A 14,662-nucleotide genomic window follows, 5' to 3' on the forward strand; every position below is an offset into this window, starting at 1 on the left:
CTGTGTAGAGTAATGCATGTTCTCTCTCTCTCTGTGTAGAGTAATGAATGTTCTCTCTCTCTCTCTCTCTCTCTCTCTCTGTGTAGAGTGATGAATGTTCTCTCTCTCTGTGTAGAGTAATGAATGTTCTCTCTCTCTCTCTCTGTAGATGAATGTTCTCTCTCTCTGTGTAGATGAATGTTCTCTCTCTGTGTAGATGAATATTCTCTCTCTCTCTCTGTGTAGATGAATGTTCTCTCTCTGTGTGTAGATGAATGTTCTCTCTCTGTGTAGAGTAATGAATGTTCTCTCTCTCTCTCTCTCTCTGTGTAGATGAATGTTCTCTCTCTCTGTGTAGATGGATGTTCTCTCTCTCTCTCTCTCTCTCTCTCTCTCTCTGTGTAGATTAATGTTCTCTCTCTCTGTGTAGATGCATGTTCTCTCTCTCTCTCTCTCTCTCTCTCTCTCTCTCTCTCTCTCTCTGTGTAGATTAATGTTCTCTCTCTCTGTGTAGATGAATGTTCTCTCTCTCTCTGTAGATGAATGTTCTCTCTGTGTAGATGCATGTTTTCTCTCTCTCTCTGTGTAGATGAATGTTCTCTCTCTCTGTGTAGATGAATGTTCTCTCTCTCTGTGTAGATGCATGTTCTCTCTCTCTCTCTGTGTAGATGAATGTTCTCTCTCTCTCTCTCTCTGTCTGTGTAGATGAATGTTCTCTCTCTCTGTGTAGATGAATGTTCTCTTACTTTCTGTAGGTCTTCTATGGACCTCTCAGTCTTTCTCAGTCTCTCTCTGAGGATCTGTTCTTTAGCTGAGATTTGACACTCCTCGCTCTCCAACAGACCAATCTCTGACTCCAACCTACAATGAAAGAACAAAAAAGAACACATGAAAAATACATATTAATCGTCTTAAATGGATCAAATAAAGGCTTGGCATTTTTGAGTGGTCAAACTCAACTCCGGACCTTGAAGCCAGTTCCACCATTTTGTCGTCGTTCCCCTCTAATCAGGGACTGATTTAGACCTGGGACACCAGCTGTGTGACATGATATGATGAAGTAGGACAGAAAAGCAGCATGCTACAGACCTCGTAGGGTAACAGCTGAATGGCCCTGTCCTACACGTTAGGAAGAAAAACAACACATTCTCTGTTCCTCCAAATCCAGTGTAGAACAACGGAACAGCAGCACAACCCCGTGTGACGTGATGTTAGTATGAGCAGGCGAGGCCAGAGCAGGAGGCCTTTCTGGCAATGGCTCTGATTGGTGTAAAGCTGCCACTCCTGTCTGGCAATGGCTCTGATTGGTGTAAATCTGCCACTCCTGTCTGGCAATGGCTCTGATTGGTGTAAATCTGCCACTCCTGTCTGGTAATGGCTCTGATTGGTGTAAATCTGCCACTCCTGTCTGGCAATGGCTCTGATTGGTGTAAAGCTGCCACTCCTGTCTGGCAATGGCTCCGATTGGTGTAAATCTGCCACTCCTGTCTGGCAATGGCTCTGATTGGTGTAAAGCTGCCACTCCTGTCTGGTAATGGCTCTGATTGGTGTAAAGCTGCCACTCCTTTCTGGTAATGGATTTCATTAGAATTTGTTTAAAATTAGTTATTACTGTGTCAAAGACTCACCACAGACTCACCACAGACCCGCCACAGACCCGCCATAGACCCGCCATAGACCCGCCACAGACTCGCCACAGACCCACCATAGACCCACCATAGACCCACCATAGACCCACCACAGACTCGCCATAGACCCGCCATAGACCCACCATAGACCCGCCATAGACCCACCATAGACCCACCATAGACCCGCCACAGACTCGCCACAGACTCGCCACAGACTCGCCACAGACCCACCATAGACCCACCATAGACCCACCATAGACCCACCACAGACTCACCATAGACCCGCCATAGACCCGCCACAGACTCGCCACAGACCCACCACAGACCCGCCACAGACTCGCCATAGACCCACCATAGACCCACCATAGACCCGCCATAGACCCACCATAGACCCACCATAGACCCGCCACAGACTCGCCACAGACTCGCCACAGACCCACCATAGACCCACCATAGACCCACCATAGACCCACCACAGACCCGCCATAGACCCGCCATAGACCCGCCACAGACCCGCCATAGACCCGCCATAGACCCGCCACAGACCCGCCATAGACCCGCCATAGACCCGCCATAGACCCACCATAGACCCACCATAGACCCACCATAGACCCGCCACAGACCCACCATAGACCCACCATAGACCCGCCATAGACCCGCCATAGACCCACCAAACTCCAGCCAGTGGAGAGAGCTTTGTTCTCTTGTTGAAGTGATGGCAGTTGCTTTCACATCTAATACCACAGTAATCTGGAACGTTTCATCATTCCGTCTAATACCACAGTAATCTGGAACGTTTCATCATTCTGTCTAATACCACAGTAATCTGGAACGTTTCATCATTCCGTCTAATACCACAGTAATCTGGAACGTTTCATCATTCTGTCTAATACCACAGTAATCTGGAACGTTTCATCATTCTGTCTAATACCACAGTAATCTGGAACGTTTCATCATTCCGTCTAATACCACAGTAATTGGGAACGTTTCTTCATTCCATCTAATACCACATTTCTAAAAACCTGTTTTTGCTTTGTCATTATGGCGTTTTGTGTGTAGATTGAAGGAAAAAACAATGTAATACATTTTAGATTACAAAACAGAGGATATTTGGATATAACTCTGGATTATTTGGGACCAAACCAACATTTGTTATTGAAGTAGAAGTCCTGGGAGTGCATTCTGACGAAGAACACCAAAGGTAATAACATTTTTCTTATAGTAAATCTGACTTTGGTGAGTGCTAAACTTGCTGGGTGTCTAAATAGCTAGCCCTGTGATGCCGGGCTATCTACTCAGAATATTGCAAAATGTGCTTTCACCGAAAAGCTATTTTAAAATCGGATATATCGAGTGCATAGAGGAGTTCTGTATCTATAATTCTTAAAATAATTGTTATGCTTTTTGTGAACGTTTATCGTGAGTAATTTAGTACATTTTTTGTAAATTCACCGGAAGTTTGCAGGGGGTATGCTAGTTCTGAACGTCACATGCTAATGTAAAAAGCTGGTTTTTGATATAAATATGAACTTGATTGAACAAAACATGTATGCATTGTATAACATAATGTCCTAGGGTTGTCATCTGATGAAGATCATCAAAGGTTAGTGCTACATTTAGCTGTGGTTTGGGTTTTTGTGACATTATATGCTAGCTTGAAAAATAGGTGTCTGATTATTTCTGGCTGGGTACTCTGCTGACATAATCTAATGTTTTGCTTTCGTTGTAAAGCCTTTTTGAAATCGGACAGTGTGGTTAGATTAACGAGAGTCTTGTCTTTAAAATGGTGTAAAATAGTCATATGTTTGAGAAATTGAAGTAATAGCATTTCTAAGGTATTTGAAAATCGCGCCACGGGATTACACTGGCTGTTGCGTAGGTGGGACGAATTCGTCCCGCCTAGCCCAGAGAGGTTAACTAACCACACTGTCCAATTTCAAAAAGGCTTTACAGCGAAAGCAAAACATTAGATTCTGTCAGCAGAGTACCCAGCCAGAAATAATCAGACACCCATTTTTCAAGCTAGCATATAATGTCACAAAAAACAAAACCACAGCTAAATGCAGCACTAACCTTTGATGATCTTCATCAGATGACAACCCTAGGACATTATGTTATACAATACATGCATGTTTTGTTCAATCAAGTTCATATTTATATCAAAAACCAGCTTTTTACATTAGCATGTGACTTTCAGAACTAGCATTCCCACCGAACACTTCCGGTGAATTTACTAAATTACTCACGATAAACGTTCACAAAAAACACAACAATTATTTGAAGAATTATAGATACAGAACTCCTTTATGCAATCGCGGTGTCCGATTTTAAAATAGGTTTTCGGTGAAAGCACATTTTGCAATATTCTGAGTAGATAGCCCGGCCATCATGGCTAGCTATTTTGACACCCACCAAGTTTGGTACTCACCAAACTCCGATTTACTATAAGACAAATTGGATTACCTTTGCTGTTCTTTGTCAGAATGCACTCCCAGGACTTCTACTTCAATAACAAATGTTGGTTTGGTTCCAAATAATCCATAGTTATATCCAAATAGCGGCGTTTTGTTGTGCGTTCAAGACACTATCCGAAGGGTAACGAAGGGTGACGCGCCCGGCGCGTTTCATGACAAAAAATGTCAAAATATTCCATTACCGTACTTCGAAGCATGTCAAACGCTGTTTAAAATCAATTTTTATGCGATTTTTCTCGTAAAAAAGCGATAATATTCCGACCGGGAGTCGTTGTTTTCGTTCAAAGACAGAGAAAGTAAAATGGACTCTTCTCGAGCACGCGCCGCCAGTCTCATTGTTCTCAGATCGACCACTATCCAAATGCGCTACTGTTTTTCAGCCATGGCCTGCAAAGTCATCATTCAACGTTCTGGTGCCTTCTGACAGCCTATGGGAGCGTTAGAAAATGTCACGTTACAGCAGAGATCCCCTGTTTTGGATAGAGATGATCAAGAAGGCCAAGAAATGGTCAGAGATGGCGCTTCCTGTTTGGAATCTTCTCAGGTTTTGGCCTGCCAAATGAGTTCTGTTATACTCACAGACACCATTCAAACAGTTTTAGAAACTTTGGAGTGTTTTCTATCCAAAGCTAATAATTATATGCATATTCTAGTTTCTGGGCAGGAGTAATAATCAGATTAAATCGGGTACGTTTTTTATCCGGCCGTGAAAATACTGCCCCTTATCCATAACAAGTTAAGGACAACAAAGTCAAAGTATTGGAGTGGCCATCACAAAGCCCTGACCTCAATCCAAAAGAAAAGTTGTGTGCAGATCTGAAAAAGCGTGTGTGAGCAAGGAGGCCTACAAACCTGATTCAGTTACACCAGCTCTGTCAGGCGGAATGGGCCAAAATACACCCAACTTATTGTGGGAAGCTTGTGGAAGGCTACCCAAAACATTTGACACAAGTTAAACAATTTAAAGGCAATACTACCAAATACTAATTGAGTGTATGTAAACTTCTGACCCACTGGGAATGTAATGAAAGAAATAAAAGCTGAAATAAATAATTATGTCTACTATTCTTCTGACCTTTCACATTCTTAAAATAAAGTGGTGATCCTAAATGACCTAAGAATGGGCATTTTTACTAGGATTAAATGTCAGGAATTGTGAAAAACTAAGTTTAAATGTATTTGGCTAAGGTGTATGTAAACTTCCGACTTCAACTGCACACACACACACACACACACACACACACACACACAAACATTCCATATCTCCCAGAGGACCTGGGTTTGGGTTATTATTTTTGATGGCTAGCCAATCAGGAAACCGCGTTCAGAGGAACCCGCTCTGCCTCCTCCCTGGTCATTTCCTGCCATTGTTTAGTGCAAGAGGCTTCTAGAACGCCTCAAAGGTTCCACGGTCAGTAATAACAAGGAGGCTTCCTAAGATACCATCACTTAGTCCCCCCTATTACCTATATAGTGCACTACTTTAGACCAGAGATCCTATAGAACCCTATTACCTATATAGTGCACTACTTTAGACCAGAGCCCTATGGAACCCTATTCCCTATATAGTGCACTACTTTAGACCAGAGCCCTATGGAACCCTATTACCTATATAGTGCACTACTTTAGACCAGAGCCCTGTGGAACCCTATTCCCTATATAGTGCACTACTTTAGACCAGAGCCCTATAGAACCCTATTCCCTATATAGTGCACTACTTTAGACCAGAGCCCTATGGAACCATATTCCCTATATAGTGCACTACTTTAGACCAGAGCCCTATAGAACCCTATTCCCTATATAGTGCACTACTTTAGACCAGAGCCCTATGGAACCCTATTCCCTATATAGTGCACTACTTTAGACCAGGGGCTCACAGAGTTCTACTGTGATGGTCAACACCAACACCTACACCCATGGTCAACACCAACATCTACTCCCATGGTCAATACCATCAGCTACTCCCATGGTCAATACCAACATCTACTCCCATGGTCAATACCATCATCTACTCCCATGGTCAATACCAACATCTACTCCCATGGTCAGTACCATCATCTACTCCCATGGTCAACACCATCATCTTAATCCCTTGGTCAATACCAACATCTACTCCCATGGTCAATACCGTCATCTACTCCCATGGTCAATACCAACATCTACACCCATGGTCAATACCAACATCTACTCCCATGGTCAATACCATCATCTACTCCCATGGTCAACACCATCATCTTAATCCCTTGGTCAATACCAACATCTACTCCCATGGTCAATACCATCATCTACTCCCATGGTCAATACCATCATCTACTCCCATGGTCAATACCAACATCTACTCCCATGGTCAATACCATCATCTACTCCCATGGTCAATACCATCATCTACTCCCATGGTCAATACCATCATCTACTCCCATGGTCAATACCAACATCTACTCCCATGGTCAATACCATCATCTACTCCCATGGTCAATACCAACATCTACTCCCATGGTCAATACCAACACCTACACCCATGGTCAACACCAACACCTACTCCCATGGTCAATACCAGCATGTACTCCCATGGTCAATACCAACAGCTACTCCCATGGTCAATAGCAACCTGTACTCCCATGGTCAATACCAACATCTACTCCCATGGTCAATAGCAACCTGTACTCCCATGGTCAATACCAACATCTACTCCCATGGTCAATAGCAACAAGTACTCCCATGGTTAATACCAACATGTACTCCCATGGTCAATACCAACCTCTACTCCCATGGTCAATACCAACATCTACTCCCATGGTCAATACCAACATCTACTCCCATGGTCAATAGCAACAAGTACTCACATGGCCAATACCAACATCTACTCCCATGGTCAATACCAACATCTACTCCCATGGTCAATAGCAACAGCCACTCCCATGGTCAATACCATCATCTACTCCCATGGTCAATCCCAACATCTACTCCCATGGTCAATACCAACACCTACACCAATGGTCAATACCAACATCTACTCCCATGGTCAATACCAACATCTACTCCCATGGTCAATACCAACATCTACTCCCATGGTCAATACCATCATCTACTCCCATGGTCAATACCAACATCTACTCCCATGGTCAATACCAACAGCTACTCCCATGGTCAATACCATCATCTACTCCCATGGTCAACACCATCATCTTAATCCCTTGGTCAATACCAACATCTACTCCCATGGTCAATACCGTCATCTACTCCCATGGTCAATACCAACATCTACACCCATGGTCAATACCAACATCTACTCCCATGGTCAATACCATCATCTACTCCCATGGTCAACACCATCATCTTAATCCCTTGGTCAATACCAACATCTACTCCCATGGTCAATACCATTATCTACTCCCATGGTCAATACCATCATCTACTCCCATGGTCAATACCAACATCTACTCCCATGGTCAATACCAACATCTACTCCCATGGTCAATACCAACATCTACTCCCATGGTCAATACCAACATCTACTCCCATGGTCAATACCAACATCTACTCCCATGGCCAATACCATCATCTACTCCCATGGTCAATACCATCAACTACTCCCATGGTCAATACCAACATCTACTCCCATGGTCAATAGCAACCTGTACTCCCATGGTCAATACCATCATCTACTCCCACGGTCAATACCAACCTCTACTCCCATGGTCAATACCAACAGCTACTCCCATGGTCAATACCAACAGCTACACCCGTGGTCAATACCAACATCTACTCCCATGGTCAATACCAACCTCTACTCCCATGGTCAATAGCAACAGCCACTCCCATGGTCAATACCATCATCTACTCCCATGGTCAATACCAACATCTACTCCCATGGTCAATACCAACATGTACTCCCATGGTCAATACCAACATGTACTCCCATGGTCAATACCAACATCTACTCCCATGGTCAATACCACATCTACTCCCATGGTCAATACAACATCTACTCCCATGGTCAATAGCAACCTGTACTCCCATGGTTAATACCAACATCTACTCCCATGGTCAATACCATCACCTACTCCCATGGTCAACACCATCAACTACTCCCGTGGTCAAAGTCAACTCACAAACAATAACATCACGCCAACGACCACCCTGTTGAAAACACAAACATCCTCTCTGTGGTCAGATGTCAATGTTCTGTCCTCCCTCCCTCCCTCCCTCCCTCCCTCCCTCCCTCCCTCCCTCCCTCCCTCCCTCCCTCCCTCCCTCTAACCTTTTTTCTCACTCTCACTTCATTCTGCTCCCTCCTCTCTCTCACTCTCACTCTCCCCCCCACTCTCCCTCCACTCTCCCTCCACTCTCCCACTCTCATTCCTCTCTCCAACTCTCCCTCCACTCTCCCTCCTCTCTCCCTCCACTCTCCCCCATTCTCCCTCCACTCTCCCTCCTCTCTCATTCCACTCTCCCCCCACTCTCCCACAACTCTCCCTCCACTCTCCCCCACTCTCCCACTCTCCCTCCACTCTCCCACTCTCCACCCACTCTCCACCCACTCTCCACCCACTCTCCACCCACTCTCCACCCACTCTCCTCGCCGCACGGACATCATCCATGACTGCTTCCCAAATGGCACCATATTACTAACATATTGCCCCTTTGACCAGGGGTAAAAAACACTGCAACATGTAGGGAACAGCGTGCCATTTGACCAGGGGTAAAAAACACTGCAACATGTAGGGAACAGCGTGCCATTTGACCAGGGGTAAAAAGCACCACAACATGGAGGGAATATGGTGCCATTTGACCAGGGGTAAAAAGTACTGCAACATGTAGGGAATATGGTGCCAGAGACAGAAACAGAAGAGACAGAAGAGACAGAAACATAGACAGAGACAGAGAATTCATGGCGCCATCTCAGAGTCATGTAAAGTCACTGTATAGCACTGAGCCTATCCCACATTCACCCAGGCATCTCAGACTAACAGGAGATCCTCTGCCTCTGCTTCCCTCTAGTGGTGCAAGTGAACACTACAACTTTCATAACGTCATCGAAACAAATTATAATTGTCACCTACTTGGTAAACAACATGTGTAGACTAACAGTGAAATGCGTATTTATGGGCCTTTCCCAACAATGCAGAATACAATATATAAAAAATTCTAACACTAGGATGAAAAAAATCCAATGTGCAGGGATCATATCACCTCCACCTTACCTGTCACCCTAGACCCACTTCAATTTGCATACCGCCCCAATAGGTCCACAGACGATGCAATCGCCATCACACTGCACACTGCCCTAACCCATCTGGACAAGAGGAATACCTATGTAAGAATGCTGTTCATTGACTACAGCTCAGCATTCAACACCATAGTACCCTCCCAAGCTCATCATTAAGCTTCAGGCCCTGGGTCTCAACCCCGCCCTGTGCAATTGGGTCCTGGACTTCCTGACGGGCTGCCCCCAGGTGGTGAAGGTAGGAAACAACATCTCCACTTCGCTGATCCTCAACACTGGGGCCCCACAAGGGTGCGTTCTCAGCCCCCTCCTGTACTCCATGTTCACCCATGACTGTGTGGCCATGGACGCCTCCAACTCAATCATCAATTTTGCAGACGACACAACAGTAGTAGGCTTGATCACCAACAACGACGAGACGGCCTATAGGGAGGAGGTGAGGGCACTCGGAGTGTGCTGTCAGGAAACAACCTCACTCAACGTCAACAAAACAAAGGAGATCATCGTGGACTTCAGGAAACAGCAGAGAGAGCAGCCCCCCTATCCACATCGACGGGACAGCAGTGGAGAAGGTGGAAAGCTTCAAGTTCCTTGGTGTACACATCACGGACAAACTGAAATGGTTCCACCCACACAGACAGTGTGGTGAAGAAGGCACAACCTCAGGAGGCTGAAGAAATGTGGCTTGTCACCTAAAACCCTCACAAACTTTTACAGATGCACCATTGAGAGCATCCTGTCGGGCTGTATCACCGCCTGGTACGGCAACTGCACCGCCTGCAACCGCAGGGCTCTCCAGAGGGTGGTGCGGTCTGCCCAACACATATCACCGGGGGCAAACTGCCTGCCCTCCAGGACACCTACACCCCCCGATGTCACAGGAAGGCAAAAAATATCATCAAGGACAACAACCACCTGAACCACTTCCTGTTCACCCCGCTACCATCCAGAAAGCGAGGTCAGTACAGGTGCATCAAAGCTGGGACCGAGAGACTGAAAAACAGCTTCTATCTCAAGGCCATCAGACTGTTAAACAGCCATCACTAACACAGAGAGGTGGCTGCCAACAGACAGACTTGAAATCATTGGCCACTTCAATAAATGGAACACTAGTCACTTTAATAATGCCACTTTAATAATAATGTTTACATATCTTGCATTACTCATCTCATATGTATATACTGTATTCTATACTATGCTACTGTATCTTACTCTATGCCTCTCTGACATTGCTCGTCCATATATGTATATATTCTTAATTCCTTCACTTAGATTTGGGTGTATTAGGTAGTTGTTGGGAAATTGTTAGATATTACTTGCTAGATATTACTGCACTGTCGCACATAGAAACACAGGCATTTCAATACACCCGCAATAACATCTGCTAACCATGTGTATGTGACCAATAACATTTGATTCGATTTGGGTACGAGGTAATTGAGGTAGATATATACCTATTGGTAGGGGTGAAGTGACTAGGCAACAAGATAGATAGTAGACAGTAGCAGCGTATGTGATGAGTGTGGAAGTGTGTGTGTGTGTGTGTGTATGTGTGTGTGTGTGTGTGTATTGGAGTGCCAGTGTAAGTATGTGTGAGTGTGTGGGTAGAGTCCAGTGTGTTGGGTAGAGTCCAGTGTGTGGGGTAGAGTCCAGTGTGTGGGGTAGAGTCCAGTGTGTTGGGTAGAGTCCAGTGTGTTGGGTAGAGTCCAGTGTGTTGGGTAGAGTCCAGTGTGTGGGGTAGAGTCCAGTGTGTGGGGTAGAGTCCAGTGTGTGGGTAGAGTCCAGTGTGTGGGTAGAGTCCAGTGTGTTGGGTAGAGTCCAGTGTGTGGGGTAGAGTCCAGTGTGTTCGGTAGAGTCCAGTGTGTGGGGTAGAGTCCAGTGTGTTGGGTAGAGTCCAGTGTGTGGGGTAGAGTCCAGTGTGTGGGGTAGAGTCCAGTGTGTGGGTAGAGTCCAGTGTGTTGGGTAGAGTCCAGTGTGTGGGGTAGAGTCCAGTGTGTGGGGTAGAGTCCAGTGTGTGGGGTAGAGTCCAGTGTGTTGGGTAGAGTCCAGTGTGTGGGGTAGAGTCCAGTGTGTGGGGTAGAGTCCAGTGTGTTGGTTAGAGTCCAGTGTGTTGGGTAGAGTCCAGTGAGTGGGTAGACTCCAGTGTGTTGGGTAGAGTCCAGTGTGTTGGGTAGAGTCCAGTGAGTGGGTAGAGTCCAGTGAGTGGGGTAGAGTCCAGTGTGTGTGGGGGGGGGTAGAGTCCAGTGTGTGGGGGTAGAGTCCAGTGTGTTGGGTAGAGTCCAGTGTGTTGGGTAGTGTCCAGTGTGTTGGGTAGTGTCCAGTGTGTTGGGTAGTGTCCAGTGTGTTGGGTAGAGTCCAGTGTGTTGGGTAGAAACCAGTGTGTTGGGTAGAGTCCAGTGTGTTGGGTAGACTCCAGTGTGTTGGGTAGAGTCCAGTGTGTCGGTAGAGTCCAGTGTGTTGGGTAGAGTCCAGTGTGTTGGGTAGAGTCCAGTGTGTTGGGTAGAGTCCAGTGTGTGGGTAGAGTCCAGTGTGTTGGTAGAGTCCAGTGTGTTGGTAGAGTCCAGTGTGTGGGTAGTGTCCAGTGTGTTGGGTAGAGTCCAGTGTGTGGGGTAGAGTTCAGTGTGTTGGGTAGAGTCCAGTGAGTTGGGTAGAGTCCAGTGAGTTGGGTAGAGTCAAGTGTGTTGGGTAGAGTGCAGTGTGTTGGGTAGAGTCCAGTGTGTTGGGTAGAGTCCAGTGTGTTGGGTAGAGTCCAGTGTGTTGGGTAGAGTCCAGTGAGTGGGTAGACTCCAGTGTGTTGGGTAGAGTCCAGTGTGTTGGGTAGAGTCCAGTGAGTGGGTAGAGTCCAGTGAGTGGGGTAGAGTCCAGTGTGTGTGTGGGGGGGTAGAGTCCAGTGTGTGGGGGTAGAGTCCAGTGTGTTGGGTAGAGTCCAGTGTGTTGGGTAGTGTCCAGTGTGTTGGGTAGTGTCCAGTGTGTTGGGTAGTGTCCAGTGTGTTGGGTAGAGTCCAGTGTGTTGGGTAGAAACCAGTGTGTTGGGTAGAGTCCAGTGTGTTGGGTAGAGTCCAGTGTGTTGGGTAGAGTCCAGTGTGTCGGTAGAGTCCAGTGTGTTGGGTAGAGTCCAGTGTGTTTGGTAGAGTCCAGTGTGTTGGGTAGAGTCCAGTGTGTTGGGTAGAGTCCAGTGTGTGGGTAGAGTCCAGTGTGTTGGTAGAGTCCAGTGTGTTGGTAGAGTCCAGTGTGTGGGTAGTGTCCAGTGTGTTGGGTAGAGTCCAGTGTGTGGGGTAGAGTTCAGTGTGTTGGGTAGAGTCCAGTGAGTTGGGTAGAGTCCAGTGAGTTGGGTAGAGTCCAGTGTGTTGGGTAGAGTCCAGTGTGTTGGGTAGAGTCTAGTGTGTTGGGTAGAGTCCAGTGTGTTGGGTAGAGTCCAGTGAGTGGGTAGAGTCCAGTGAGTGGGGTAGAGTCCAGTGTGTGGGGGGGGGTAGAGTCCAGTGTGTGGGGGTAGAGTCCAGTGTGTTGGGTAGAGTCCAGTGTGTTGGGTAGAGTCCAGTGTGTTGGGTAGAGTCCAGTGTGTGGGGGTAGAGTCCAGTGTGTGGGGGTAGAGTCCAGTGTGTGGGGGTAGAGTCCAGTGTGTGGGTGGAGTCCAGTGTGTGGGTGGAATCCAGTGTGTGGGGGTAGAGTCCAGTGTGTCGGGTAGAGTCCAGTGTGTCGGGTAGAGTCCAGTGTGTCGGGTAGAGTCCAGTGTGTCGGGTAGAGTCCAGTGTGTCGGTAGAGTCCAGTGTGTTGGGTAGAGTCCAGTGTGTGGGGTAGAGTCCAGTGTGTGGGGTAGAGTCCAGTGTGTTGGGTAGAGTCCAGTGTGTTGGGTAGAGTCCAGTGTGTGGGGTAGAGTCCAGTGTGTGGGGTAGAGTCCAGTGTGTTGGGTAGAGTCCAGTGTGTCGGTAGAGTCCAGTGTGTTGGGTAGAGTCCAGTGTGTGGGTAGAGTCCAGTGTGTTGGATAGAGTCCAGTGTGTTGGGTAGAGTCCAGTGTGTTGGGTAGAGTCCAGTGTGTTGGGTAGAGTCCAGTGTGTGGGGTAGAGTCCAGTGTGTTGGGTAGAGTCCAGTGTGTTGGGTAGAGTCCAGTGTGTTGGGTATAGTCAAAAAACAGTTAGTACAAAACGGGTCAATGTAGATAGTTAAACAGTTAACCAAATAGCTACTTGGACTAACTATGTAGCAGTCTTACGGCTTGTGGGTAGAAGCTGTTCACGGTCCAGTTTGTTCCAGACTTAGCGCTCCGGTACCGGTTTCCGTGCGGTAGCAGAGGGTCAACACCGCCTGGTATAATCTATGGCTTGGGAGTCTGGAGTCTGACACCGCCTGGTATGGAGGTCCCAGTGATGTACTCGGGCCGTACGCACCACCTTCTGTAGCGCCGAGCAGTTGCCATACCAGGCGGTGATGCAGCCTGTCAACATGCTCTCAATGGTGCAGTTTTATAACTTTTTGAGACTCTGAGGCCCCGTGATAAATCTATTGAAAGAGGCGTTATGGCCCTGAAGCATTATGACCCTCCGTTTCCTATAGTCCACGATCAGGCTCTTTTGTCAGACCATAATGCTACAGCAAAGTGTAGTAGGTAATAGTATACAACAGATTGATATGAGCAATCACCAGTCAGATGGGGAGAACGAAGCTGCCCTGCGAGAAGCCTGATTAGATTGGCCTGCAGAAGAGGGAACTGGAACGCTGTGAGTGTACTGTACAGGCTTTCTGGATTTCCCTCAGCATGTGTAAGGAACTGCGTACCGAATAACTCCCTTCCCCCCCCCCCCCACTCAGCAGAGATGAGGAGAGGAAACACCTCCTTCTCTCTTCTCTGGTTGGAGCCTCATCATCATCACTCACCCTGAATGTTAATACGGGGGCTACTTTGATCAGAGCAACTAGTTTCAATTGCAAGGCAGCGGAGTGAGAGAACAAAAGAGAGAGAGAGAGAGAGAGAGAAAGAAAGAGAGACAGAGAGAGAGAGAGAGGGAGGGACAGAGAGAGAGAAGAAGAGAGAGAGAGGGAGAGGCATTGGCAAAGGTAATGATGATTCCCTCCCATATGCTCCCCTCCCAATCCTGACTTCCTGTTCTCCTTCTCCCTCTTCCTGTCTGAATCTCCCAGCCGAGCTGATTGGTCTCCGAGGCCTCCGCTGTGTGTGTGTCTGTGTGTGTGTGTGTCTGTGTGTGTGTGTGTGTGTCTGTGTGTGTGTGTGTGTGTGTGTGTGTGTGTGTGTGTGTGTGTGTGTGTGTGTGTGTGTGTGTGTGTGTGTGTGTGTGTGTGTGTGTGTGTGTGTGTGTGTGTGTGTGTGTGTGTGTGTGTGTGTGTGTGTGTGTGTGTGT

General features: G+C 47.0%; 1 protein-coding gene across 4 annotated transcripts in view; it reads right to left on the reverse strand.

The window, feature by feature from the left end:
* The window catches only part of palm2akap2 (palm2 and akap2 fusion), a 190,301-nt gene that overhangs the window by 91,162 nt on the left and 84,477 nt on the right, over nt 1-14,662 (reverse strand). For all 4 annotated transcript variants that reach the window (XM_045692695.1, XM_045692696.1, XM_045692697.1 and 1 more), the window contains one exon: nt 726-840. In XM_045692695.1, the coding sequence (XP_045548651.1) occupies nt 726-840 (115 nt within the window). The remainder of the gene's footprint in view (nt 1-725; nt 841-14,662) is intronic.

Source organism: Salmo salar, chromosome ssa13 (assembly GCF_905237065.1).
Source record: "Salmo salar chromosome ssa13, Ssal_v3.1, whole genome shotgun sequence".
Taxonomy (NCBI): Eukaryota; Metazoa; Chordata; class Actinopteri; order Salmoniformes; family Salmonidae; genus Salmo; species Salmo salar.